The sequence below is a fragment of the Cryptomeria japonica genome, chromosome 6 (genome assembly GCF_030272615.1).
Source record: "Cryptomeria japonica chromosome 6, Sugi_1.0, whole genome shotgun sequence".
NCBI lineage: Eukaryota > Viridiplantae > Streptophyta > Pinopsida > Cupressales > Cupressaceae > Cryptomeria > Cryptomeria japonica.
Genome location: NC_081410.1, coordinates 44280534 through 44306500, shown reverse-complemented (window position 1 = coordinate 44306500; position 25967 = coordinate 44280534). Strand labels below are relative to the sequence as shown.

The following is a 25967-nucleotide window of genomic DNA, read 5'->3' as shown; positions in this document are numbered from 1 at the left end:
CTCACAATTTGTTTTCCTGGTTTCTTACCCAAAAGATTCTAAATTAATATTTTCTGTTGGACTTGGATTTGAATGGGAAAGAATAGAGTGGGGCAGGAGCATATGAATAAACAAAAAGATTCTGCATATCACATTTTCTACAGTTTTTAATAGATCAAATCCATGACCTAAAAGGAAAATAGATTACCACAGCGCCACTTTCAAACCATTGTCGTCCTGATAATTTCTTCTCCTTGGGTACTGTAAGAGCAGAATCTGGAATTAACCTGTGTATGACAATAGCAGGATCAATTCGACCATAATAAATGACTTCAATATCTTTCATTATAGCATTCAAGATAAGAAGAAAAGCACAACAGTATTTTGTGCTAAAAAAAATTCCCATTACATTTTCCAAAAGAAAAAATTAAAACATTATGTTTCGTAAACCCATTTGATAACTAATTTCCATGCTCAAGCGATACAATGCACTGTTTAGTAAGTATGCTTCTAAAGCTGGTTAAAAATGGAGTAAAATGTTATGTTTCTAGGCACAAACTATTTTGATCATACAAACTCTGAGCAATTTCTATAACATATTTTATATATCACACACTCTGAATTTGTGTCATATGCATGTTGCTTGAATCGATCTTTTACAATTTACACATTAGGCTTCAGACTTGACATTCATTCAATGAAGATGCCACTTGATATGCACTGCCAGAGGAAATAAAGATTTGACAGTATATTCAAGTGGCAGCTATGCTTAGGCCTCTATGTGGGAAATGTTGGTGTTTCCAACTGATTGCCTGATTATCTCTATAAAACGTAGCTATCTTTAATGTTCAAGACTCTCAGATCAGTGGCCAACGAACAGGAGACAAAATCTTGTTCTCCTCTGCGCTTTAGGCTCCGCTAGACCTAGGGGGGCAGCCCTTATTGCAATATCTGAAAATTGTGACCCTTATATATAGAGATATTGACTAAGCAGAAATGTTCTCTTAAATTTCACGAAGATCTGTATGATTATTACAAAATTAGCTAGATCCTTAGTGAGTTTTCATTACAGCATCTTGAGAACATTGATAAATTACAATAACTTAAAGACATGAAAATAATGAAATTGATTTTGTATTTTAGGGTTTATCGATCTGGACTTCAGATCAAATGTATACCTGATCGGTGCCTCTTTCTGACATCCAAACTTCAAACTCAAGGATTCAAAGTATCATTGCCTTACAATGACACATCCAAGAAAGGGTATTTTCCACAATTCTTCTTATCAATCCCTAATGCAATACACCACCCTCCATATCTCATTCAAAGCATGTTTAATCCAATACTTAAATAGAAACCGCAAATAAGATACACAATGCAACCAATGTGCACAGATAAACTTAGAAACCCTTGGTTTCTTAATTTAAAAGGAAAGTGCATACATTCAAGGAGACAATTGCAAAGAACACACATTGGAAGTGTTTTTCATATTATTTAATCTGAATTGAAAAAATGTCATACAAAGATTTTCCACTTACATGCAAAATTTATTCTGCAACTCAAAATATTTACTTCTCAATAGAAACACCTGCCCAAATTGGAATTTCTCCAAGATTTGAATTTTTTATTAAGAATGGAATCCCTTTTACAAAATTACAAGTCTCATATATAGAAAAGCAAAAACATGTCGACCTAAAAACCGAATGACAACTTTTAGTTACATTTTTTACTTTTCATTAATAGAAGTCACTTGGGGATTGTGCCCACTACAACATAAGATTTACATTTGAAGATATTTTAATGGTTCACATGATGTCTATGTTACCTGAGTTTCGAGGATGGGATAGAGTGGGGACAAGGGAACGCACTTTAGGGACAGGGGCGAGGACAGGAGGGAGCCATTTTTTAGGGGATAGCTATTAAAATATAGAAAATTTCAAATATTCATATAATGCATGTGCAATTGCAAAGAGACTATGCAAACACAAAGGGGTAATGTATTTTCTATATTTAAAATATAGAAAATTTCAAATATTCAAGCTTTTCCTTTGTCAAAATGTTAAAGCACTATTGGGGATGGCCCCATTTTGGCTGGGGATGTGTCCCTAGGTAACAAAGCATGTTGCTGATGAAGATAACCAATCTTGATGTATGAATTGTCTACTAGAGCCAAAAAATGTTGCACCACCTCAATACTGTCAAAAGGGGTCATACATTGATTTGAATGGATTGATGACCAATTGAAATGCAAATATGCTTAATCATTCTCTTCCCAAGATACACATATATTCTTCAAAGACCATTGGAAAGAGAACACCTTAGACACCTTATCATTATGTGTTGCATATTTTGCATCCAAAATTTCCTAGTTTCCTTATTGAAACTATCAGAAATTACCTCTAGGGCAAACAACTCATCTAGTGTGGTGTTTAGCAAACCCATGTTCAATTCCTCATTTGCACACACAAGGGATGATAGATTAGAGCCAACTACACCAAATTCACTCTCCCACTGATCTAGGGATTTGATCCATCCTTGATCAACTAAGATTTTTAGCAAGATTTTCTACTCTACAACTTCAATCAATCTCGTTTTATCCTCGATTTGCTTATCAAGTTTCAACATGTGGGCAACAACTTCAAGTATCAACATCATGTTGCCTTTATTCCTACAGGAGCATCTGGGTCAAATTTGGCACATTTGAAATTTTGCCTTATTACTGCAATTTTAGGCATCCATCTATCTGTAATTGCTTTGAATTTGAATTACCCTTATCCTCTTCATACTTGGAAAATGCTGATTTCAAATCTAAATATGCTTTCCATGTGTCATCAACTTTGCCCATTCTTTGGGATAACCTATAACCAATCAAATTTGCCACCAGTTTGCCAATTATTTGCATCTTATCCTCCTTAGCTCCCTTCATCTATTCCTTCAACTCTTTGATTTCTACAAGTAAAGCTTCCCTGTCTAATGGGAAAAGTTTTGCAAAACTTGGCAGAGTAGAAACCATTGGCACTAGTATACTTGAAGATGCCAAATTAACAAATCTCAACTAATTCAGATCTACAAACACCTTCATATACTACTCTTGCAACTTTTTGATTGTGCCCTCACTAAATAGAGTTGCATTCACTACCAATAATGTAGCTTGGGGGGGAGGAGTATATGTTACTCTTTAATAATCAAATCTCTCTTTAGCTCATGGATGTTATTCACCACCTTTGGCTTATTAGTGTTTGGGGCCATATCCTGAATTGCCAAGGTCTCAAATTTAGGGCTAAACCCTGATCCTGAGAAGGCTTGCTCTGCTTCCTCTTCAATAGCAAATACTTCTTGATCTTGCCTTCTTATTGCGTCCAAAGCACGTGGAGAGGTGATATCCCAATCAAGGAGCAACAACAAACCATTGGTCTACACTAACTTTCTCCTCTTCAAGAGTCATTTTACTTACATTAAATCTACTTCATGCATCATCTTTTGAGAAATTTCATCCCATTGGGAAGGATTTGTATTATCTTTTGCTTCATCAACCTTCTTCTAATATTCATCTCTTTTTATTCTCATGACAAAATCTGTGAACTCCTAGGTCTTGATGAAGTCATCATCCACCATAAATTGTTGACAAGCTAGGGCTCTTATATCATTTGTATCATCACTAGAATACTTCAAATTTACATCCATTACGCTTCTAGGCATGACAAGCATTCAGACTATTGGAGGTGAAGACATTGGTTGAACAACTTCTTGCTCTACAACCTTTTCTGCAGTATCTTCAATTTCTATTGCTTCTCCTCCACCTTCCAAGTCAATGACCTTTTGTCTTTTTGCAGGTTGCTCCTCATGGGCAACAACTTGAGATTGCTCCTGAGCTGTGGATTCACTCTCTACACAGACATAAGGCTTAACTACAGCAATAGGGTCCCTTTGATATGCAGACCTCTTCAATTGTGGACACCAAGCTATCCACAAGATCCACAAGAGTATAGAAAGAAGAACATTCCCCCTCCAGGAGAGGAGTTGAAGCGGCTGAGTCTGTGCGTGTTAGAAGAATTCAAGAAAGTCAAGGTAAGCCTACCATTGTTTGAACTAATGAAGGTACCTGATATCAGAGATACATTAATGAATGGACTAAATGAGAATACTGTCAGGAGAGCTACAGCTCAAACCAGTTCCAACATTCAGAGAGGTTCAAATGTTCCTCAAGCGAGCATAAATGTGGTTCAAGATGAACCAAATATTCAACAGTCATCAGAAGAGGCATGTGTATTTCAAGATTCATCTAATATGCCCAACAAAGAAGAATTAGCAAGGACGGCAAATGTGCCAAAGAAAGAAGATATGCTAAAAGGCAAAGCTTTTCTCACAAGAGATAATGTAAAGAGAGTTAAGGATTCACCAATTATGACTGAAAATCCTACCAAGGGTGAAATCCCTCCTAAGAGTGAGATTGCTTCTGTCGAAAGTACGGTTAAAAATTATGAAGTTTCCAAAGAAAGTGTGAAAAAAGAAGAGAGCTTGCAAGTCCATAGGGATAAGCCAGCAATGAATTATCAAGATGAGCCAGCCCCATTCTTGCTTTCGGTAAGGATTTTTGGCAAGCTTTTGCATAATTGTCTAGTAGATTCCGGAGCTTCAAATAATGTAATGCCAAAGGCTATATGCGAGAAATTGGGTCTCATTCCCATAAAAACTAGTAAAAGAAAAGGATCAGGAACCGGATTTGAATTAATCAGTCCCTCAGGAGAAACTTATTTGGCCTCCCATAGATTGCAGTTTCCATGTACAAACAATGTTGCTGAGTATGAATCCTTAGTTCATGGATTGTTGTTAGCCATTCAGAAGAAAGTGAAGATTTTACATGTATTTGGAGATTCAAAGATTGTAGTAAGACAAGTGCGGAAGCAATAAGTCTGCCACGACAAAAGATTGACAAAATACCGCAACCGGATATGGGATCTCATCGAAAGCTTTGATGCTTTCAATATCAAGTCAATATACAGATCACAGAATCAAGTGGCAAATGCGCTTGCACAGGCTGCTAGTTCCTTGGCACCCATTGCCATGGAAGGATTAAAGAAGTTTACAATGGAACTCCCATCAGTTCCGTCCATACTAGATAATGTCACCAATTTCCAAGTTTTTGAAGATGATAAGCATATATTGGATTTTCTAACCAATACAGATATTTTCTTGAGTCAGGTTATTGATGAAGAGGAAGTCGAAGAAGCAGAATATGATTCAGATGGTATCCTAGATTTGAAGACAAACTTTAGAGCTAGAAAGAATATTTGATCGAGATAAAATGAAGATAAAAAGATTGCATGACTCAAGTGGAAGTGCCTATGAAATGGTGAATTTGGGAAATGATAACGAAGTTAAGAATGTATTCATAGGGAAAGCATGCACACCCAGTGAAAGGGAAGGCATATTGAAGAACATGAGAGATTTTCCCGATGTGATTGCATGGAGATATGATGATTTGAAGACATATGATACATCAAGCATTACACATACTATTCCCTTGAAACCAGACAGTAAGCCATTTAGGTAGAGGCAGAGGCCAGTGAACCCTTTGCTGGGGCCTCTTATATATCAAGAAGTGAAGAAAGTGTTATCAGCAAGGATTATCTTTCCTATACGACACTCGAGTGGGTCGCCAATTTGGTCCCAGTTAGGAAGAAGAGTGGAGAGATAAGGCTTTGTGTTGACTTCAGAAATTTGAATAAAGCGTCAAAAAAAGATAACTACCCACTTCCATCATTGGATGAGATTTTACAGATTGTGAATGAATCGCAGATGATGTCCTTTTTGGACGGATATTTAGGATACAATCAGGTGATGGTAGAATATGAAGATAGATTAAAGACAGCCTTCACCACAAAGTGGGGTACGTTTGCATACAGAAGGATGCCATTTGGCTTAATCAATGCTGGAGCCACATTCCAGAGAGCTATGGATATTGCATTTCAAGATTTGATTGGAAAATGCATCATTATTTACATGGATGACATTACAATTTTCTCAAGCAAAAGAGAAGATCACATTGAAGATTTGAGAAAAGTGTTTCAAAGATGCAGAAAGTATGGGATATCTCTTAATCCCAAGAAATGCATATTCGGGGTTATAGAAGGTAAATTGTTAGGGCATATTATCTCGGAGAAAGGAATCTCCATTGATCCAGAAAGAGTTGAGGCTATATCCAAGATAAACCTCCCGATCAGTAAGAAAGAACTGAAGTCCTTCTTTGGTAAAATCAATTTTGTGAGGAAATTTATCTCCGGATTTGCTGAGATAATACGACCACTAAATGAAATGTTGAAGAAAGATGCTAAGATGGAATGGACTACGGAAGCAAAGAAAGCATTTGAAGAAATCAAGTCCACCATCGTTGAGGCTCTTGTTTTGGTCAGTCCTGATTATGCGAGACCTTTTTATGTGTATTCATTTGCCTCAGAACATACTTGTGCTGCAATCCTTACACAAAAGAACGAAAATAAAGATGAACATCCCATAGCATTTATGAGCGCACCGTTGAAAGATGCGGAGCTAAGATATCCGAATGTAGAAAAACAAGCTTATGCTTTGGTGAAAGCAATAAAGAAATTCAGACATTACATTTTGAGGACAAAAGTTCATGCCATTGTCCCAGATGCAGTAGTTCAGACACTCCTTATGCAAAATGAATTAGGAGAAAGAAGAGGAAAGTGGGTTGCCACTATCTAGGAGTATGACATTGAGATCCAACCAATGAGACTTTGTTCGAGGTCAAGCCTTAGCGCAGACTTTATGTTAGATCATAATGTTATTAGGGATCACATCCTTATAACATTTATATATAATGTTATAATATAAGGTTATAAAACCTTATATATTATATGCTTTATAAGCATATCCCATTTAAAATAATTATAATCTAATAACTATTAGATTATTAATTATTTATGAGTGGGGGTTATTGAAAAGGTGTGACTAGTGAAGTCACCCTTCCTCCTATATTTAAGGAGGTTCTCTCTCATTTGAGAGGTGTGTGAATTTGGAGCTTTATGGTGAGTTGTATCACTATGCATATGAGGTATTATTGACCATGTGGAAGTATTGGAGGAGTGTCCCCAGGTTCATGTCTATTTTATGATAGACTATATTTGTAAGTGTTTTAATTAAATGATGCTTTATGGGGTTTTTTACCCGAAAGGGTTTTCCCCATGTATATCTTGTGTAATGTGTACATTTATGCATGTATGTTTCATATTTCATTTACTTTATAATCTTGTTTATAATGATTAGTATCCTAAGATCCTAATTTCTAACATGGTATCAGAGCAGGTTAGGCTAGTACTAATCATTTTTACAGGTTATACTAGAAGACATATAAAACTTGATGGAAAATGTATTTATGCTAAATCAACACACATGCAAGGCCAATTGAGCTATGTATTTAGTATGCCTTCTCCATTCATTTTAATTCAATTTATCAAGGCCAAGTAAGGAAATTCTAACTATTCTTTTTTATAAGTGATATTTTCAAATTTTTTAATGTTTACATAGCATAAGATTGTGAATTATATTTTAATAACATCAAATTTCATAATCTTACTAACTCAAAATTATTCCCTTATAAAACCTTTTTTAGTGTCAATTGTGTAGAAAGTTGTGCTTTAGGTACTAGATCAAGTACTTTAGAAAGTTGGATGTTGTTTCTCCTTAGAGAGATATGTGAGATTTTAAATTATCAAAAAATAGCTTGATATAATGCTTAGAAACCATAGTTTTTCATTTGTTTAACCTTAAAATTGAATTCATGAAGTCTTTTAATAAATTTCATGTCTTTATAAAAGCCAAAAAAAAAAATTTCAACTTATAAAAGGGAAATAAAATTCATAGCTCTTGAACATGACATTTCAAGCAAACACCATTTCACTTGCAATTTGATCACAATTGATATAAGGTCATTTTCATTTTCTTTATTATGAAAAAATATGAAAAATATATCACAATATTCAATCAAAATTATAATTTATCTTTATATTTAAGTTTGTTAAGTATAAACTTAATCAAACCATTATTTAAATAAGAGTCCTTAAATGAAATTTTTAAATAACCCAAATCACTTATTGAATCGCTCATTTGTGTCAATTTCTTATCTTCATAAAAGTTTGTGTACTTATATTACTCAAGGAACTAGTACTCATCTTACAAATAGTAGAAAAGCGACTCTCTTTGCAACTGCTCGAATGTAAATAAGTCATGACCTTTGGCATGATATTGCCCAACGTATCAATTGATGCCTATCCAAGTAGATAATCGTTTGCCAATCAAGCACACTAAAACGTCTTGGACTAAAACGAGAAGGGCGAATGCAAGTAAAGGGAACGTAATGGCTAAGTCAGGTGGCCCGGTCTCGCATTTTTGTGGTGGAACCAAAACAAGTATTGAAATTTGTTTTTAACAATAGGTAAGAAATTTACCAGATGTGTATTTAGAAGTATTGGAACTCAAAATGGGTAAGTTGCAAAAAACTCGTCCATATGGGCAGGGTGACCCACACTTATAAACCGACCTCGCCTCACCACTTCCTGTCGCCCATTTCCCACTGCTTCTATTCCAAGACAGAAAGCAAGAGCCACCGCTATCAAGAGAGGCATTATCAAGCATAATATCAACAAAGCCATTGTCAAGCATTATATGATATGCAACCTTAATAAATTGTTCGATGTTTGGAGTTATTTGACAGTTTTTTTAGAATTCTTAACCGTTCTCATTATTGTCATCTGTTTGGAAGTCAACCACACATAATATTTACGTTCTTGGTTATTCCTTTCAAAGACTTCCTTGATTCAAATTCCACTATAATAGGCAAAGAGACTATTCCATAATTAAGACACCAAGATTTTCTTCTCCTATCCCCATAACTTCCATGTTAAATTCCAGGGCTTGGCGCACCTCCTTAATTAAATGTAAAGTATAGAAACATTTGTCGTGAAGATTGCTCACTAGTTTCCTTGTTTCCATATCATTCAATAGTGAGGGTAAAGTCTTCATCTTCAGTATATTGGGAGGATTTTGCCTATCGTCAACATCTCCATCTAACAAGTAAAGGGCCAATAAAAATTGTCTCTTTAAAATGAACAGCCATCGTACAAGTTTTTAGACTCTTACAATTCAAAGCTCTCATTCAATATGGATGGCTTGAAGAGGAAAGATTTTTACAATTAATAATAAAATACATTTTCATAAATGGGTCCATAGTAATCTTGAATGGCTATATTGGGTTACAATGAGACTGTTTTCTGTGGGGATCTTTCATATCAAATGACTCTTAAATATGAGTTTGGAGTTATGGACTCAAAATGCTAATTCTAACTTGGGAAAACATAGAAGCTATTTTTAATGTTTAAAGGATCAAAATACTTTGAATTGTATATTTCTACTATATGGAAAAGGGAATATACATTAGAGTAGAACCATTTTTTTTTTCAAGAGATCATTTTTTTAATTTTTCTATTCACGTAAAGTGGATCAACATTTTTTTGGAGAACAAAAATATTTTTTTTATAAATGTTATGGGGTGGATCTTCTATCCCATTCACATCTACAATTATATGCCATTAAGCATTATATATTATCCTTGAGTAAATAGATCATAAAATTTTGTATTAACAAAAGCCTCTAAGTTCAATCTTAATTCAAGAGAAGAAAAGAGACACTTAGAGACACATTTGGGTGATCCTTAATAATTAACGAACCAATGCAAAGAGGTTTATATAGAAATTGGTGAACAACTAAGTGACCCATGGTAACAATATTTAAAGACATTTATTGAGAATGTATGTTAAAAGAGTAATCCTTTTTTGGCCTCACACTTGTAACTAGATATCAATAATTTCTATGCACCAAAGTTGATATAATATTGTGAAACAAATTACCCTAAAGAATATAGGTGGTCCACACAACCATCTAAAGAGGTCACTATTTCTCTCAAAGAACTTGGACTCTTGTTATATTAAATTTGACAAATTAATTCCATTTTCACTAAGATATGAGGACGAAAAGAAGGGAAGACTCTCTACACCCCTTCTAAGCATATAAATTGGCATGATAATATCTAGAAGTAAACCATATACTTGAGGTCTCTTTGTCATTCTAATTGGCATGAAATTATTAGGAGACTATCTTAAACTACATTTCTGATAGGGTAATTTTTGGTATCCAATGTCATTATCATGAAATTTATCTATTTATGACATTTCCCATTTACTTTCAATATTTTTTTTCACTTCATATATATTTAAGACCCATGTAATGAATTTTGAATCTTTAATCAACTAACTTTACTTCAATGTGTCAACATACCCTTTCAAGTGGACCTTCCAAATTACTTATTATTAACTATATTAGTGCTTATGTTGCATTTAAAATGTCACATACGAACTAGTAGGAATAAAAGGAAGGGACATCATGAATTATCTTTAAAAAATTTAGTATTTAATGAAGGATATGCATTATATTATCATTGAGGATATTCCTACTTGTACTATGTTTGATGTACGAATGATTTACTATCAAATTATCACAATGATCATTTATAGATAGAGGATACAATATTTCCCGATAAAATATAAAGGCTATTAAATATTCATAAGTAAATTTAAAAATTTCTCATTAGCATCCTTTTTTGGAGATCCAAGTGATTTATTATTCTATTCTATATTTGATCCATTTTTTTTTCAATCATACTATTTATAATGGGTGACTATCACCCTTATAACTGTCTGGGGAGTAAACCTAGAAAGGATAGCTCACCCATTGCCTAATTTTTTATCGATCATTACTATATGTAGTAGCATGTTTTTTTTTGTATTTTAAACAAGACAACAAATTATTTCTCATGAAAATATATGTTGATCTCCTTTCTACCAATCATTGGACTATATTTTTTATTATATGATCTTTGGAAAATGACAAAAAAATAATATTATGTTCTTTCTTTGCACCAAAAATGAAGTTGATTACTATGTTACTAACTATATTGTTTCTTCTATGGCGAGGTTATGCCTTCAAAACATATGGTGCAAGTGCTATTACGTGGATGCTGCAACACCTTAATAAGAAGACTATCTTCTATGTGTCTTTGAATCAAATGGACAAAATATGAATGTAGCTCTTAAAGAATCAATATAGCCTTGAAGATTTATGGAAGAGTTCCATTTGGATACATATGAAAGTACCATATTACTTGAAGTTACTTTGCTTCTTCTAGAGAATATCATTTCTAAAGATCAAAATGAACATTGAAGATCATGGGCACCTCACTCAAAGTGAAAGCATTCTATAATAAAGGCACCATGAAGATCATGGGCACCTCACTCAAGTAAAATCATTCTATAATAAAGATACTTTATATTGTAATTTTAGCCATCACTTTGAAATCCTCTATGCAGTGATTGGCTTTGAGGTGATGCCATTAAGGGGGAGTGTACATGACACCACCTAGTGGCTAAATCTTAGATTTAAGACCTAATAGGCATAAGACCTTTAGGCATTATATGCTTCAAATTCAAATAATGCTTGGCCTTAGGTGATGCCATTGAGGGGGAGTGTGCATGCCAATGACACCACCTAGTTTTTAAATCCTACGGGTAGGCATATGTCCTAATAGGTATGAAATAAGACCTATATAGGCATTAGTAAGTCCTTAAACCTGCAGATAGGCATATGTAAGTCCTTTTTTGTTTTAATTACTGCAGGTAGGCACTAGTAAGTCCTATAGGCACATTTGTGCTTAAGTCCTACGGGCATTTGTAAATTCTTCTCCTTGTAAATCTTCCACTTGTAAAAGCATTGTATTAAGACCTACGGGCACTATGTAATGAACCTGGGGAGAGGCTAATTTGAGGGGACCACGGCTCCAATATAATTTTTTAAGACCTCACAGCATCATTTTTAAAATACTGGGATTATAAATTATGACAAGATGACTTTCATGTAGTCCGGAATGCATGATCTTCATGTTGGCATATATTTGTGTCCCTATTTATCACTGTCAAAGAAGACCTACGTTATTGGGGTGCTTCATTTTTTCTTCTATGGAAATTGACATGTGATCCCCTATTTACATTAAGGGGGAGAGTTAGAACATAATGTTATAAGGGATCACATCCTTATAACATTTATATATAATGTTCTAATATAAGGTTATAAAACCTTATATATTATATGCTTTATAAGCATATCCCATTTGAAATAATTATAATCTAATAACTATTAGATTATTAATTATTTATGAGTGGGGGTTATTGAAAAGGTGTGACTAGTGAAGTCACCCTTCCTCCTATATTTAAGGAGGTTCTCTCTCATTTGAGAGGTGTGTGAATTTGGAGCTTTATGGTGAGTTGTATCACTATGCATATGAGGTATTATTGGCCATGTGGAAGTATTGGAGGAGTGTCCCCAGGTTCATGTCTATTTTATGATAGACTATATTTGTAAGTGTTTTAATTAAATGATGCTTTATGGGGTTTTTTACCCGAAAGGGTTTTCCCCATGTATATCTTGTGTAATGTGTACATTTATGCATGTATGTTTCATATTTCATTTACTTTATAATCTTGTTTATAATGATTTGTATCCTAAGATCCTAATTTCTAACACTTTAGCAGTTGATGGACCCGGATTAGTCCAACAAGTCTATGCAATTGAAGATGTCACTCCAGATGAATGGTATAAAGATATTGTTTGCTATTTATTGAACCAGAGATGCCCCGCGCATATGGGCCCTGCTCAAAAGAGAGCATTAAGATTGAAGTGTCAACATTTTATGTTACAAGGCTCGGTTTTATACCGAAAAAATCATGAAGGAATATATTTGAGATGTGTTGGAAAGAATAAAGCTAAACAGATTATGGAGCATTTTCACAACAGATTTGGGACAGGTCATGATGCAAGCTTGGCTACTGCGCACCAAATTTTGAGAGCAGGCTATTACTGGCCTACCTTGTTCCGAGATACTCATGAACATGTGAAGACGTGTCACACATGCTAGGTCGCTGTCGTTCAAGAGAAGAATCCAGCTATGCCGCTGTAGCCCGTGATCGAGTCCAGACCTTTCGCTATGTGGGGTATCAACTTCATTGGTATGATCAATCCGCCTTCCTCTACACAACACAAGTACATTCTAACCACAACTGATTACTGTACCCGGTGGTCAGAAGCTCAAGCTTTGAAGTTATCTACAACTGACGTTGTGATTAAATTTTTAGAGGAGAACATCATTACCAGGTTTGGTTGTCCGCATGCTATTGTTTGTGATAATGGTTATGCCTTTACATCATTAAAATTTTCAAATTGGGCTTTTGAATATGGTATAACCCCTAAGTTTTCATCGAATTATTATCCTCGAGGTAATGGGTTAGCTGAATCAATGAATAAGAATTTGCTGAGTGTGATTAAGAAATTGTTAGAGAAAAATCCGAAAGATTGGCACACGCAATTAAGATTCGCCCTTTGGGCAGATAGAACAAGAGTTAAGAGTTCATTGGGGGCATCCCCATATTTTCTGGTATATGGCCAAGAGCCTATCTTCCCCGTACAAGTGAGAATTCCTACATTGAGATTCATACAAGATTACATGAAGGGCGAAGACAGAGTGCAAACGAGACTGACACAGTTGATGAACTTAGAAGAAAAAAGAGATAAAGCATTAGAGAATTTCGCCAAACATCAGGGCATAGTTAAGAGATGGTTTGACAGACAAGCACGGGTAAAAGCCTTTAGGATTTCTGACCTAGTGCTATATTGGGATGAAGCCCACGAAAGAAGGGGAGATCACGACAAATTTGACAAACTATGGAAAGGCCCCTATCAGATTGCTGAGATACTGAGAGAGAATGCATTTAAGCTGAGAACCTTAATTGGTGAGGATGTTCCGTTGCCCGTCAATGGACAATTCCTCAAGCATTACTTCCAACCTTAGGTTTCTTTTGAAGCCTACCCCTTGTATCATAGTTAGATTAGGTCTACTTTGGTTTGCCTTAGTTTAGGTTTGCTTCTGGTTCTGCTTTAGGTTTTAGGTCGGCTTTGCTTAGGTGTTAGTTCCAAGCGATATCCGCTTGTGATGTGGGAGTTGTTGTTAAGACACACTCTGCGTTTCACCAGGTTTTGTTTAGTCCATTTCTTGAGCGATACCTCATGAAGTTCTTTGAATTAGAGATTGTTTTTGTATAGTGTATCATAGGTTGAATCCGTATTTGGCGGGATTGGAAAACTTTTATTGTGTTTTGACGCTGACATCATTTGATTATTATATTTCCCTGCTGTTCATTGGCAGCCCCTATAGTTTTTTGGAGTTATTATAAATTCTCAGGTGAAGCTGCGACTAGTGAAAAATCTTGTATCCTACTTCAGTGCCAATATAATTCTCGAACCCAAGTAAGTTTGTTACTTACGAGCCAAATGAATTGACGGAATTTGAAAGTATGCAAAGAGCGAAATATCAAAAGAAAAAAAAAGAAAATGCAAAGAAATGCAAAGATCTAAATTGGCTAGTGGGAATATGCGAGTAACTCCATCGGGGCTATAGACACCTGGCCGGCAGTGGAGCAATATTCGTGAGGTTATAATTGGCCGCTTGCGAAGTATGGACATCTTAGTAGCTAGTCTCACTAGATCCTTTGACTTTACAATATTCTTGTGAAGGTAATGAACGGAATTGCACACACTTGGATAATCAATGACTAAGTAACTTGATACAATTCTTGGATTCCATCTTTTCAAATGTGTTTTTTGACCTTTTGCTATGTTATGCAAGGATTAATTGAAGATTCTAAGTGTCGGATTGAGCTTTGTTCTTAAAATGTTCTGGAACATTTCCTCAGTGGAGTTGCCAGATGTTGTGACCTTTTCACACATCGCCCCATTGCTAACGGGGACCCCCTCTTTTCAGGCTTTCTGCATTGTTAGGTTAGGGTTTTGGCTGCTTAGTGGGTAATTTTGCGTTTCCCGTGCCCGAGTCTCGAAGTTTTGATCATGCCTAGTGCCGTCTAGGTTTTTTTGAAGTTATAGGATCAAGTTGCAAACGTTGATATTTTAATGATCCTAAATTTTGTCTAAGTGTTGACCTTTTGAGCGTTAACGTGTTTTTAAACACGCGCATCAGTGATTTTAAAGTGCCAAGGTATTCCAAGACCTTTTGGAGTTGTTTTCTCGCTCCTAAGGTATTATTTAAGTTGATTTCGCACTTTATTCCAATATTTTCCTAGCGTTTCGCTCATATTTTCGAAAAATTTGCCTAAGTCCAGTCTAAATTGAAGTTTCTAAGTGATTTTGAGTGATTAAAATGATAAATTCCTAAGTGAAATCCATATTCCAAGGGTTAGAGAGTCAAATTCCATGCTAGAGGTTCTTTTCCCCTCATATTCCAGACTACCCACCCTTTTCCCCCACTCAAAATCCACACTACACATGGGTTTCCCCTGAAATCCATGCTGGCTATGATTTTCCACCACTGTTTATCCATACTGTTGACGTGTCTGAAATCGCATTGCTGCAAACTTCATACGGCCAACGCAGAATAGAATAGCCGACTGATTATCCTACTCTCTCTTGAGATAAGGAAGTCTCTAATGCTGTTTTCTAAGTTTGATCAAAGGAGACTACCTCAAGGTTTCTTTTGTCAGGTCTTGACTGCGGGATCTCTCAGTGGCTTTATGTGTTTATGCTGGAAACACAAGGGGGCTTACGTTTGATTAGTAATTTCATATACGAATTCCCAGGGACCTCTTTTGGTTTTCTTTCAGGTGATGTTGATTAATTTGAAGCTGATTTAGCAAGACTGCGGATTTCTAAAAAAAAGGGGATAAAATTGGGAGGAAAGAAAGGAAGGGTAGGGAGAGAGAGAATGGTAAATGTTAACTAGGACAACAGATTTACCCAAGCAGACAGACACCTCCGGGAAACCAAATTAAGCATCATCAGTCATTCAGACACAATGTTTGCATAAACTCAGTGCAATCTTCAAAGGAGAAACCAGATTTTCATATTATCAAATACAATATTAGAACTTCTACATTCATGATATGTGTACTTTTGATAATCGAACTGAATCATAAAATAGCCCAGATTAACCATGCAGAAAGGAAAAAAGCAATCAGCTATCCTCTAATGGTATGGACTGTGAAGATTCTATCAGATGCTTGGTAAGAACTGCTGTGTAAAATGAACAGACATAATTTAAAAGCTTTCTAATTTAAATGAAGAAGGAGACCATGCACTCACAAGGAAATTTGAAGGTAATTTCAATCCATTGTATTAATTCCTGCAAAATTTCTTCAGAGCTTTCGCAACAATTCAAGAACTTCCTCCTAAAATGAGGGAAAACCAGTCCCCTTAAATAGGTTTCCAAAAATGGATGAATGGCCAAGATCTAATCTAAACAAGTGGCCCAGATTCATCCTTACAAAAAGAGGGACCCACACTCATAAATAGGGGGATAAATATCTACAACTACCCCAAAAGGAGCAATAACTACCAAAGGATAATTACAACTTTTGAAATAATCCAAAAAAGGGAGGTGCACCAAAAAAAACTTTACAATATGTTGACCAAAAGTCAACTGTCACCTTTTTGGAACAAAAGTGCACTTTTTAAGACTTGGAGGGAAAAAGGCATTTTTGAGAAACTACTTTCTCTATCCTGGTTTCACATTCCTTTTGCAGAAACTGGTCTTCGCCATGCAGGTACTCTCGCCATAAATCACGACCTGCTGCTCGTTCCTCGCGGACATATTCCTGAAACTTGATGCATAATTGGAAGAGGGGATTAAAAGGCGGCATGGGAGGGTGGCGAATTTTGTATTGCATGCCTTCGAGATACTGGTTCACGTGCCTTAAACCGTCCTTCCAGCTGGAGCGATTACGCTCGAAGCACAATATGTCTGAATGGAACTGACCAGCAAAACTCAAGTCTTCAATGGAATAAGAAACCTTATCTGCTCCCAATCTTTCCTCCCAATCAGGCCGGATTACACTGTCGGACAGGTCATTTATCCACCCCGAAACCATTGATCGGAGGATGGTCTTGCCTAGTTCTTGCATGTTCCCCAGAATTGCCTCACATGCGTCATTTTCTTTGTCAATAATTTCCTGGGCGTCGTTCTTCATGGTGACGGTCCAGTACCATTCCTTGAGAACACTGATGCTATGGGGATTCAGGATGTCAGGCAGTGTGGGAATTTGTGTATGTGTCCAGAAAAGAGCTCTTAGGAGGGGAAGGGTAGAGGCCGCTACTTCATGCATGTGAAGGGATTCTCTCTTTACTTCCAACAGCTTGACGAGAGTGAGCTCTCGATGGAGAGCCATTTCCTTTACTTCTTTGAGGATCTGTTCTCCCTTTTTCTTGATGTCTTGCACCCATTCCTTAACGGCCTTTGCGGTATCTCGGATTCCTTCAAATTCAGTTGTGGTCCTCTGCGCCAATGCCATTGGGGGGATATGGGATTCAGAGGGGTTGTGTAGTGGCCGTAGGAGCTTATCGATGTATCCCTCGGCTTGTTCAGCACGGGCCCGATACATGTCCTTTTCAGCCGTGATTTCCTCGAGCTGTCTGAGTATGTTCTGCACTGAGTCCTTAAATTCCTCCTTTTCTTGCTCTTTTGTAGCTCGTCCGATGGGGACAGTCGTAATGCTATAATCTGCCAGGGTTATTTGATCTGCTGGCTTGTTTACGGGCGGGGTAGCAATATGAAGAGTGCGGTTCCTTTGCCCATCCTTGGTTATCTTAGAGTATGTTCTCGGTTTCTTCTTCCCTTTTGCTTTTGTTTGATCCATTCGTGAGAAGATGTCTTCAAGGTCGATGGGCGCCTTGGCGGCGGCCCTGCGCTGAGCTCTGGCGATCAGCCACTCTTGAGGCACTGTCTGGGTTGAGGATAGGGTTAAGTTAGCACCTTGTGCTCCCATGCTTCCAACTGGCTGATCACAAATTAACAGCTGTCCCGTCATCGGAGGGGTGGAAGAAGGAGGAAGCTCTTTGTTTGCATCTGAGTTCTCCCCTATCTCACTGAATAATTGTCTGACATCTTCCTGTGATGGTGGCTCCTTGGTTCCCTCGAGCTCATGGATCTCGTTTGCTCTTTGTTCCCCTTCGACAGTTGAGTCGTCCTTGGCTGCATGGAGGAGTAGTAATTCATGGCGGCTCTGCTGGGTAGGTTCATGCACTTCGATCCCCTGGGTGGATGGGATTTCTCCTTCCTCTATCTGGTCACCCGGCTTAGTCGGATTGGGGCCCTTTTGCTCGGTGTCCGGCATATCTGGAGCAGGAGGATCATTGGCTTGGAATGCCTCTATGTCGCTCTGGGAAGGCGGAGCAGGTATGCAATCCAAATCTATGGCGTCGTCAGATGAACTGGGGTCCTTTGAAGATGAAGTGGTTTCTAGCCTTCTTATGGGAATCTTCTCCCTTCTTGTTCTTTTGGACGTCCGAGTCCCTCTGCAAGCCTTAGTTTTCTTCCTTTTCTCTGGTTTTTCAGCTGATGTCATTTCATCTTCGGAAGACTGAGAGTCGAAATTGCCCATCAGATGGTAAGTAAACTGGACCCCTTCATGGACTAGCCTCTCGATCTGGTGTTGTAACCACTGATCTGTGTATCTTGCCGGGGCTGCCATGACTGCTTCGAAATCTGTGATTGGGTCTTGAGACCAATCAACGCCTGGCAAGAGATGCCTTACTGCTTCGAATTCCCGGACTTGGAGACAGTTCCCCGAGTCTGTGAGCTGATCCGGGACCCGACGGTACTCAAAGAGTCGCATTTGCTGCACACTCAATCTAGAATATTCCCGTCGCCTGACTTCGTAGTCATCGGAGCAATTTTTCCAGTAATCTTCAATTGACTCCTTTGCTCTGTAGCGCCTACCGTAAGCTCTCTTTGCCAAATTGTCATGATCAAAACATTTTCTCGGAAAATGTTCCTGTAGGCCATAGGAGGCTAGCTCTGCAAGGGATTCTTCTGCTAGGGTGGGAGTTCTCAATTGGACATCATGGTTGCCTATGATCATTGGAAATGCGAATCCAGCTTGCTTGCTCTCTCGTAACAATATGCCGGCAGGGCGTGATTGTCTCGCCACCTCCATGAGGACTACTTTATCGGTTGGATACCGCGGAAGTCGAAGGGGGGCACCTTCAAAGCCAGCAATTCGGAGGTAGGAGAATCTTGGGAACTGAATAAACCAGGCCCCATACCTCTGCACTAAAATGGTAGCTTGCTCTGAGAGCCTTATGTGTAACCCTCCCTGCATTAGCCTGACTAGGCGCATTGTGAAGGCGTCGTTGACGCGTTCGTATTGTCCAACCGCGTAAGCCGGGCTGCTCTTTTCCCTTTGAGCTATATCCTGGTAGTGCAGCTGCGGGTAGCAATCATAAACTTTTACCTGACCAGGCCCATTCCCGATCTCACCTTTCATTATTAATCCTGGCAGTGGCTGGTTCTTTGCGAACATATAGACCAAATAGGAGGTCATGGTGAAATACTTCTTTGTCTCAAGCTCAATCAGCTGAGCGTGGATGTTATCACTTATGATCTGGGCCCAGTCAAACTTAGACTTTCCGGCAAAGACCTGTTCTGTAAAATAGAACATCCATTCTTCAAAGTAGTTGGACTTAGGAAGTCCCATGACTCGGCTAAGTAAGGTGACCATATCGCCATGTTCATTACGAAAGTCACTTCTGGGGGTCTTTTTCACAATCCTGGTGCTTGAAGGCTTTTTCTCTTTGAACCATTCTTCGTTAATTAATGCCCTGCATCGGGCTGGGTTCATATCATACGCCCCCTGTGCCTCGTCCATTGTTGTAGCTATGGGATTATTTGGAAAGGGGATATCAAATGCATCACCGATAGCCTCAGGGGAGAAGTCGGCAATAGTGATATCTTCCAGAAGCACTAATCTGGACTTTGGCTCATAATGCCGAGCAGCTTCCACTACTAATTCATAGTTCTGGATTGCTGGAGGAAAACCTGCTGCTTGGGCGATGCCACTTTCTAGCATTTGCCTAGGCCTGCCATATGCATTGGGTGAGAAGACCCGATCCCTGAAATCCTGAATATCAATATGGCCAAGGTCGGTGTCACCAATGTTGTCCCAGATGCTCTGGACCTTTGACTCTCTTAACCCTCCTCTCTGATACTGATACTTCATTCTTTCAACTTTCCGTGGGACGTCTGATTTGGATGCTCGTGAGGTTTCTGCTGCAGCGGGTGTCCTTGATGATTCTGCCGCTGATTTAGGCATTTATCCTACACAGCCAGACACGGATTACAAGGTGATATGAGAATGACGATGCGGGTTAGATAATAACAGAAGTGTTTCAACAGACCGAGATTAGCTTAAATATCATTCTGGGCTAACAATCTGATTAACTTCAACAGCATCATATTCCTGAAGATTTATGACTAAGCGTTCTCACTTTCGAATTTTTTGATTAATTTTAACAAAGACAAAACATGAGAATTTTGAAAAGAGATGCAGTTTTCGGCCAAACTTCGGGAATGAGTCCTAAATTTTGGATGCTCGAATGATGGAGATGCAGACTCTAAGCATTTCAAATTTTGCGTATTTGCCTATTTGATCCACACATTTTAAATGACCGTACGCGATAAGGCGTACTTACCTGATCGGAGCGAATGATGGGTGATTGCTCGACCTTGCAGCGGGGCGAGCGGATGATCCTCTTTGATTTCGGATTGAAGAGTTCCTTTCGAATTTTGAATTGGAGGTTTTCGAATCTAACCTTCGCGGGTGTGCTCGTCCTGACCTCCGCGTTACACACTGTGTCTTCTGCGTTTAATGTTTTGTTTTTTGGACTTCGTTTTTACTTTTACCTTAGAATTTCGGCTGCTTAGGGCCCAAAAATGCTGTTTGCCCGACCTTGTTGAAGCTCGAACGCAGGGGGGGGGGGGGGGGGGTCCGAAGTGCGTTTTGTACTGTGTTTGCTCTTGAAACCTTACTTCGCCATTTTCCTTCGGAGCTTGGGGTCCGAAAACGCTGCTTTATGCGTCTTTGAAAAACTTAACTTCTTCGCCTCTTTTCGGAGCCTGGGGTCCGAAAAATGCGGTTTGATGCGTTTTTGAAAAACTTAACTTTTTCGCCTTTCCATCCGGAGCCTAGGGCCCGAAAAAATGTTTTGCGATATGTTTTAAAACTTACGCTTTTCTCCTTTAGGGTCCGAAGAATGTTTTATAATGTTGTTTTAAAACCTGCTTTACCTTTCGTCCTTTTCGGAGCTTAGGGCCCGAAAAAATGTTTTGCGATATGTTTTAAAACTTATGATTTTGCCCTTTTCACTCGGACGCAAGGGTCCGAAGAATGTTTTATAATGTTGTTTTAAAACCTGCTTTACCTTTCGTCCTTTTCGGAGCTTAGGGCCCGAAAAAATGTTTTGCGATATGTTTTAAAACTTATGATTTTGCCCTTTTCACTCGGACGCAAGGGTCCGAAGAATGTTTTATAATGTTGTTTTAAAACCTGCTTTACCTTTCGTCCTTTTCGGAGCTTAGGGCCCGAAAAAATGTTTTGCGATATGTTTTAAAACTTACGCTTTTCTCCTTTAGGGTCCGAAGAATGTTTTATAATGTTGTTTTAAAACCTGCTTTACCTTTCGTCCTTTTCGGAGCTTAGGGCCCGAAAAAATGTTTTGCGATATGTTTTAAAACTTACGCTTTTCTCCTTTAGGGTCCGAAGAATGTTTTATAATGTTGTTTTAAAACCTGCTTTACCTTTCGTCCTTTTCGGAGCTTAGGGCCCGAAAAAATGTTTTGCGATATGTTTTAAAACTTACGCTTTTGGAAATTTCGGACCTAGGGTCCGGAATGCGATTGCCACCTTATGCTTTCAAATTTTGAATTTTCACCTTCGGACGCTTACATCCAAAAGGGGGGGAGCGCACAACGTTTTAAACTTAACAGCTCAACTTGACTTTCGCCAAGTTCGGACCTGGAGTCCGAAAAAAATGCTTGCATTGCGTTAAGTTTTGAAATTTTGGAACAAACTTTCGGCATTTACGCCCGAAAGCTAGATCAGTCAAGAGGACTCATTGGTTCGTTACTCCAACGTCGATCAGCTTACGGACTGATCACGAACTCGCTCGGGGAGACACGAGAAACTCTGTTTCGATTCTCGGGACGACGATCAAAAAACTCAAAACTGGAAAGGGGGGGGACCCTGTCGGCGACAGGGGGCGTGTGCAACGCACAACACATACCTGGATCGATTTTCCCCTGGAAGTGCTAAAATTTGGCTAAGTGTCAGGATTTATCCAGACTGTCATCGATTTTCCATCAGGAGTGCGGACTGGAGTGTAGATTATAGTGCGGACAACGTTGAGGATGATTCCTTGCCTGAGTCGATTTTCCACCAGGATGTTTTGTGACAAGTTAGTGCAGATTTTTGTGCAGACTCTCAGTCCAGACCCAAGTCGATTTTCCACTGAGAGCATTTTAATGAGTTTTGAGTCTGGATTTTCATCCAGACTGAGGTCGATTTTCCACCAGGGAGTATTTTTTGCAAGTAAAGTGAATTTGGAGTGTGGATTTTCAATCCAGACTGCCATCAATTTTCCCCTGGGGAGTTTTGTGTGCATTTTTGATGAAATTTTTGCATGGATTTTTATCCAAGCTAAGGTCGATTTTCCCTTATGGGGAAATTTTTGACACTTTAATGATTTTTTAAAGGGATTTTTCAATCCCAACCAAAGTCAGTTTTTCCCTGGAGGTTTAATAAGGACTTAAATTGCAATATTTTAATAAATGAGCCCCATTTTAATTGCTTTTAACTAATGATTAATGATTATTTAAAATTTTAAAAGCAAAATTTAATAACTTGCAATAAACTTAATATTTAAACCTTCTAGAAGCAAGTTAGTTTTTTACCAAGCACGTATTTTAGCAAGTGTTTTATCCCACATTGCTTGTGTGGTGAAAGTGAGAGGTTTTAAAGCAAGTATAAGAGAGGAGCCTTAACATTATTTTATTATTAAATCTGCCAGGTGACTCCATGAAGGGCGAATTTTAGCAAGTGATTGAAGTGAAGTGTTGGGTTGAGGATTCTTTCCTCCATTTTTTTCAGCTTGCTGATCCATTCCCCTTGCTGCCATTTGAAGACCATTTCCAGATTTTCGATTTTCCAAGTTTGGCGATTTTTTGCAAATTTGGTGATTTTTGGTGAAGGGTGGCGATTTTGTGTTTGGAGACTTGAGCGATATTTTCCTCCATTTTTTGCTTGCTGTTCCAGGCCTCCATTGTTGCAGATCCAGGCTGCCATTGATGATATTTTCAGAATTTTAGTTTAACGCCATAGTTGGAAAAATTTCGATTTTGTTTGAAGAGTGGTTTCGTGCCACATTTTGGTGATTTCCCATGCATGCTTGGTGGCTATCATCATTTCCAGCTTGCTGATTCGCTTCAGATCTGAGGTCTGAAAACTCCATTGTTAGGCGGTTGTCTTCAAAAAATTTCATTTCCAACCACCTAACCACTTTGGCGATTTTGCTTGGAGCTGATTCCTTAGCCATTTTCCACCATTTTCAAGGATTTTTAACTACTTTGCAAGGTGTTGGTAAGTCTAAAATAATTAATTTTCAGACTTGTCCTCAGAAATTTATTTTTTACCAGCCACACTTACATTCTTGAATATGATTGTTTTCATCATTAAAACTGATTTTTATCAAGTTTATGCACATTTTTTAAGATTACAACATGTTTTAAAAGTCTGATTTTCAGGTTGTCTTCAGTGACTGCGGAAGGTGTCTTCAGACATACTTTGTGTGAAAACACAACCTTTCACACCTTTCACACATTTTAGCTTGCATATTTTCCAAGCATAAGGAGGTATCAATGAATTTTATGAAAGGTTTCCATACTCTAGCGTTGTCAAGTTTGAACTTAATTGTTAAAATTTACCAAGTGTATGGATTATTTTCCTAACTCCATGCTTTAGTTAGCTAAGATCTTTAGAAAGTCGGGAATTTTATTAAGAGCATTATTTATTTTCCTAAGTCTAACTTCAAGCTTCATACAGGTGCGATGTCGAAGTCTGGATATAAGGAAAGGAAAGAACTATTGAAGATGCTGGAGACTAGATTTTATCCAGAACTTAAGATTTCATCAAGATGGAAGGAGATCACAGATACAAAGATGCATTTTCTAGACTTCGACCAGATGCAGTGTCGAATGTTCGAAGTCGGAGATCAAGTTCCTTCCCCAGCATATACGAATATTATGAAGAGTGGCATTTTCCATGCCGCTCGATTTTCACAGTCCATACAGTGCAGTGAGTTTATCCTGGAGTGTGCACAATGTTACGATCCGCTCACAAGAATGATCAAGACTCCTAAGGGCGTTGTCATTGCCTACCTTGTTGAGGATGCTATTGCAGAGGTGTTTGGAATTCCATGCGGAACAGACATGAAGCGACCAAGGATGGATATACAGAAAGATACACAAAGAAGATGGGTGTATGCAAGAATTTGATTAACAAAGAGCGGATGATTGAGCCTAAGTCTCATCATTCCAAGGCTCCCAAGACACTCATGTGCATAGATTTCAAGGAGGAGTATAGTGATTTGATATTCCTACTCAATAGAGTGATGGGGATGCCACAGGAAGCAATATTCGATGGATGGATGTTCTACTTCATCCAGGATTGTCTTAGAGGAACATTAGTAAATTGGTCCAAGATTATAAGTGACAACCTGGACTTTCAGCTCAAGAATGTAGAGCGGTCCAAGTCATTTGCCATGACTTCTTACCTGGTATACCTGCTTGCACGGTTCATTTCATATAGAGGGTTAATATGCAAAGGTGAAGTCGGGAATGGGCAAGGACAATTCAAGAGTCATGAATGCTACCCCCAGCTGAGCATGTATAAAATTGAAGAGTATAAGAGAGTGAATGATGCATTCACTATGTACATCACACGGATGTTGCAAAGCGGAATCCCCAGAAGATTGTCCAAGGAGGCAACAGAGTTAATAGAGAAATATGGATCGTGGTATATACAGTTTCCCACTTTCACGTACCTCAGGATTCATGGGTTCCAATCTGAACCCTACAGACTTCCTAGGTATCCGACTGACAGAATGATCTTGTTGGAAGTGGTGAGAGCTTCTAGAGTTCAATGTTATTCAGAGAGAGAAGCACAGGACATGCATGACATTCCCTATTTCAGTTGGAAAGACATCAAAGGTTTGCCAGTCCGCCATAGCCACCAACACTGCGAGCGAGGAGCTTGAATTCTATCGATTTGCTACATACAAGAAAAGAGAAAGATTTGATCCAGACAAGAAAGTAGGAAGGAATAGGGGAGAGAAGTTCATTCACAAAGTTGACATAGAGGATTATTGGGCCAACCTGATGGACGAGCAAGTAGTGAAGAAAAGAATGTGGTCCAGAATGTCAGTGGATTTCATGAGGAAGTGTGGACTTTTCCTCATTCCTGATCAAGTATTAGATGACAGAGATCATACACATCCACAGTATGAGAATGAAATGAAGAAGGCAATCCTATTGCCTAATTGGTCAGAGTCAGAAGAGATTGACCTGAATATACTGATGAGAGAGGTCTTGAGTTTCTCCCGTACATGGGTAGATATACAGATGAATAAGTTAGTTGACATGGGTGTTCCCTTCACTTATGAAAGGATGAAGCCGAAAGAGTCTACTTCTGAGGATGATCAGAGGACTATCAGTGATGTCAGGATTCATGCAGACGAAGAGAGTCAAGCTCCCGAGAGAAGGAAGAACACGCTAGGAGAAGTCAAGCCTAGAGGGAAGAAGATTGAGGTGAAGAAGAAACAGAAGATTATCATTCCTCCACTTATCATTCCTTCACCCCCTCCCAGTGTCTCATCAATTGAAGTGATTGAAGCAACAGAGTAGAACAAGGAGACTCGGCAGTGTTCCCAACACAGTGATACTACCAGGGAATACTCAGGACATCTGCACCTCC

The 25967-nt window shown here is 38.3% G+C and overlaps 1 protein-coding gene across 1 annotated transcript in view; it reads right to left on the bottom strand.

Moving 5' to 3' along the window:
• Positions 1-25967, bottom strand: part of LOC131072151 (uncharacterized) — a 148765-nt gene that overhangs the window by 26113 nt on the left and 96685 nt on the right. Inside the window, exon 9 of the mRNA XM_058008229.2 lies at positions 188-266. Within this exon, the coding sequence (XP_057864212.2) occupies positions 188-266 (79 nt within the window). The remainder of the gene's footprint in view (positions 1-187; positions 267-25967) is intronic.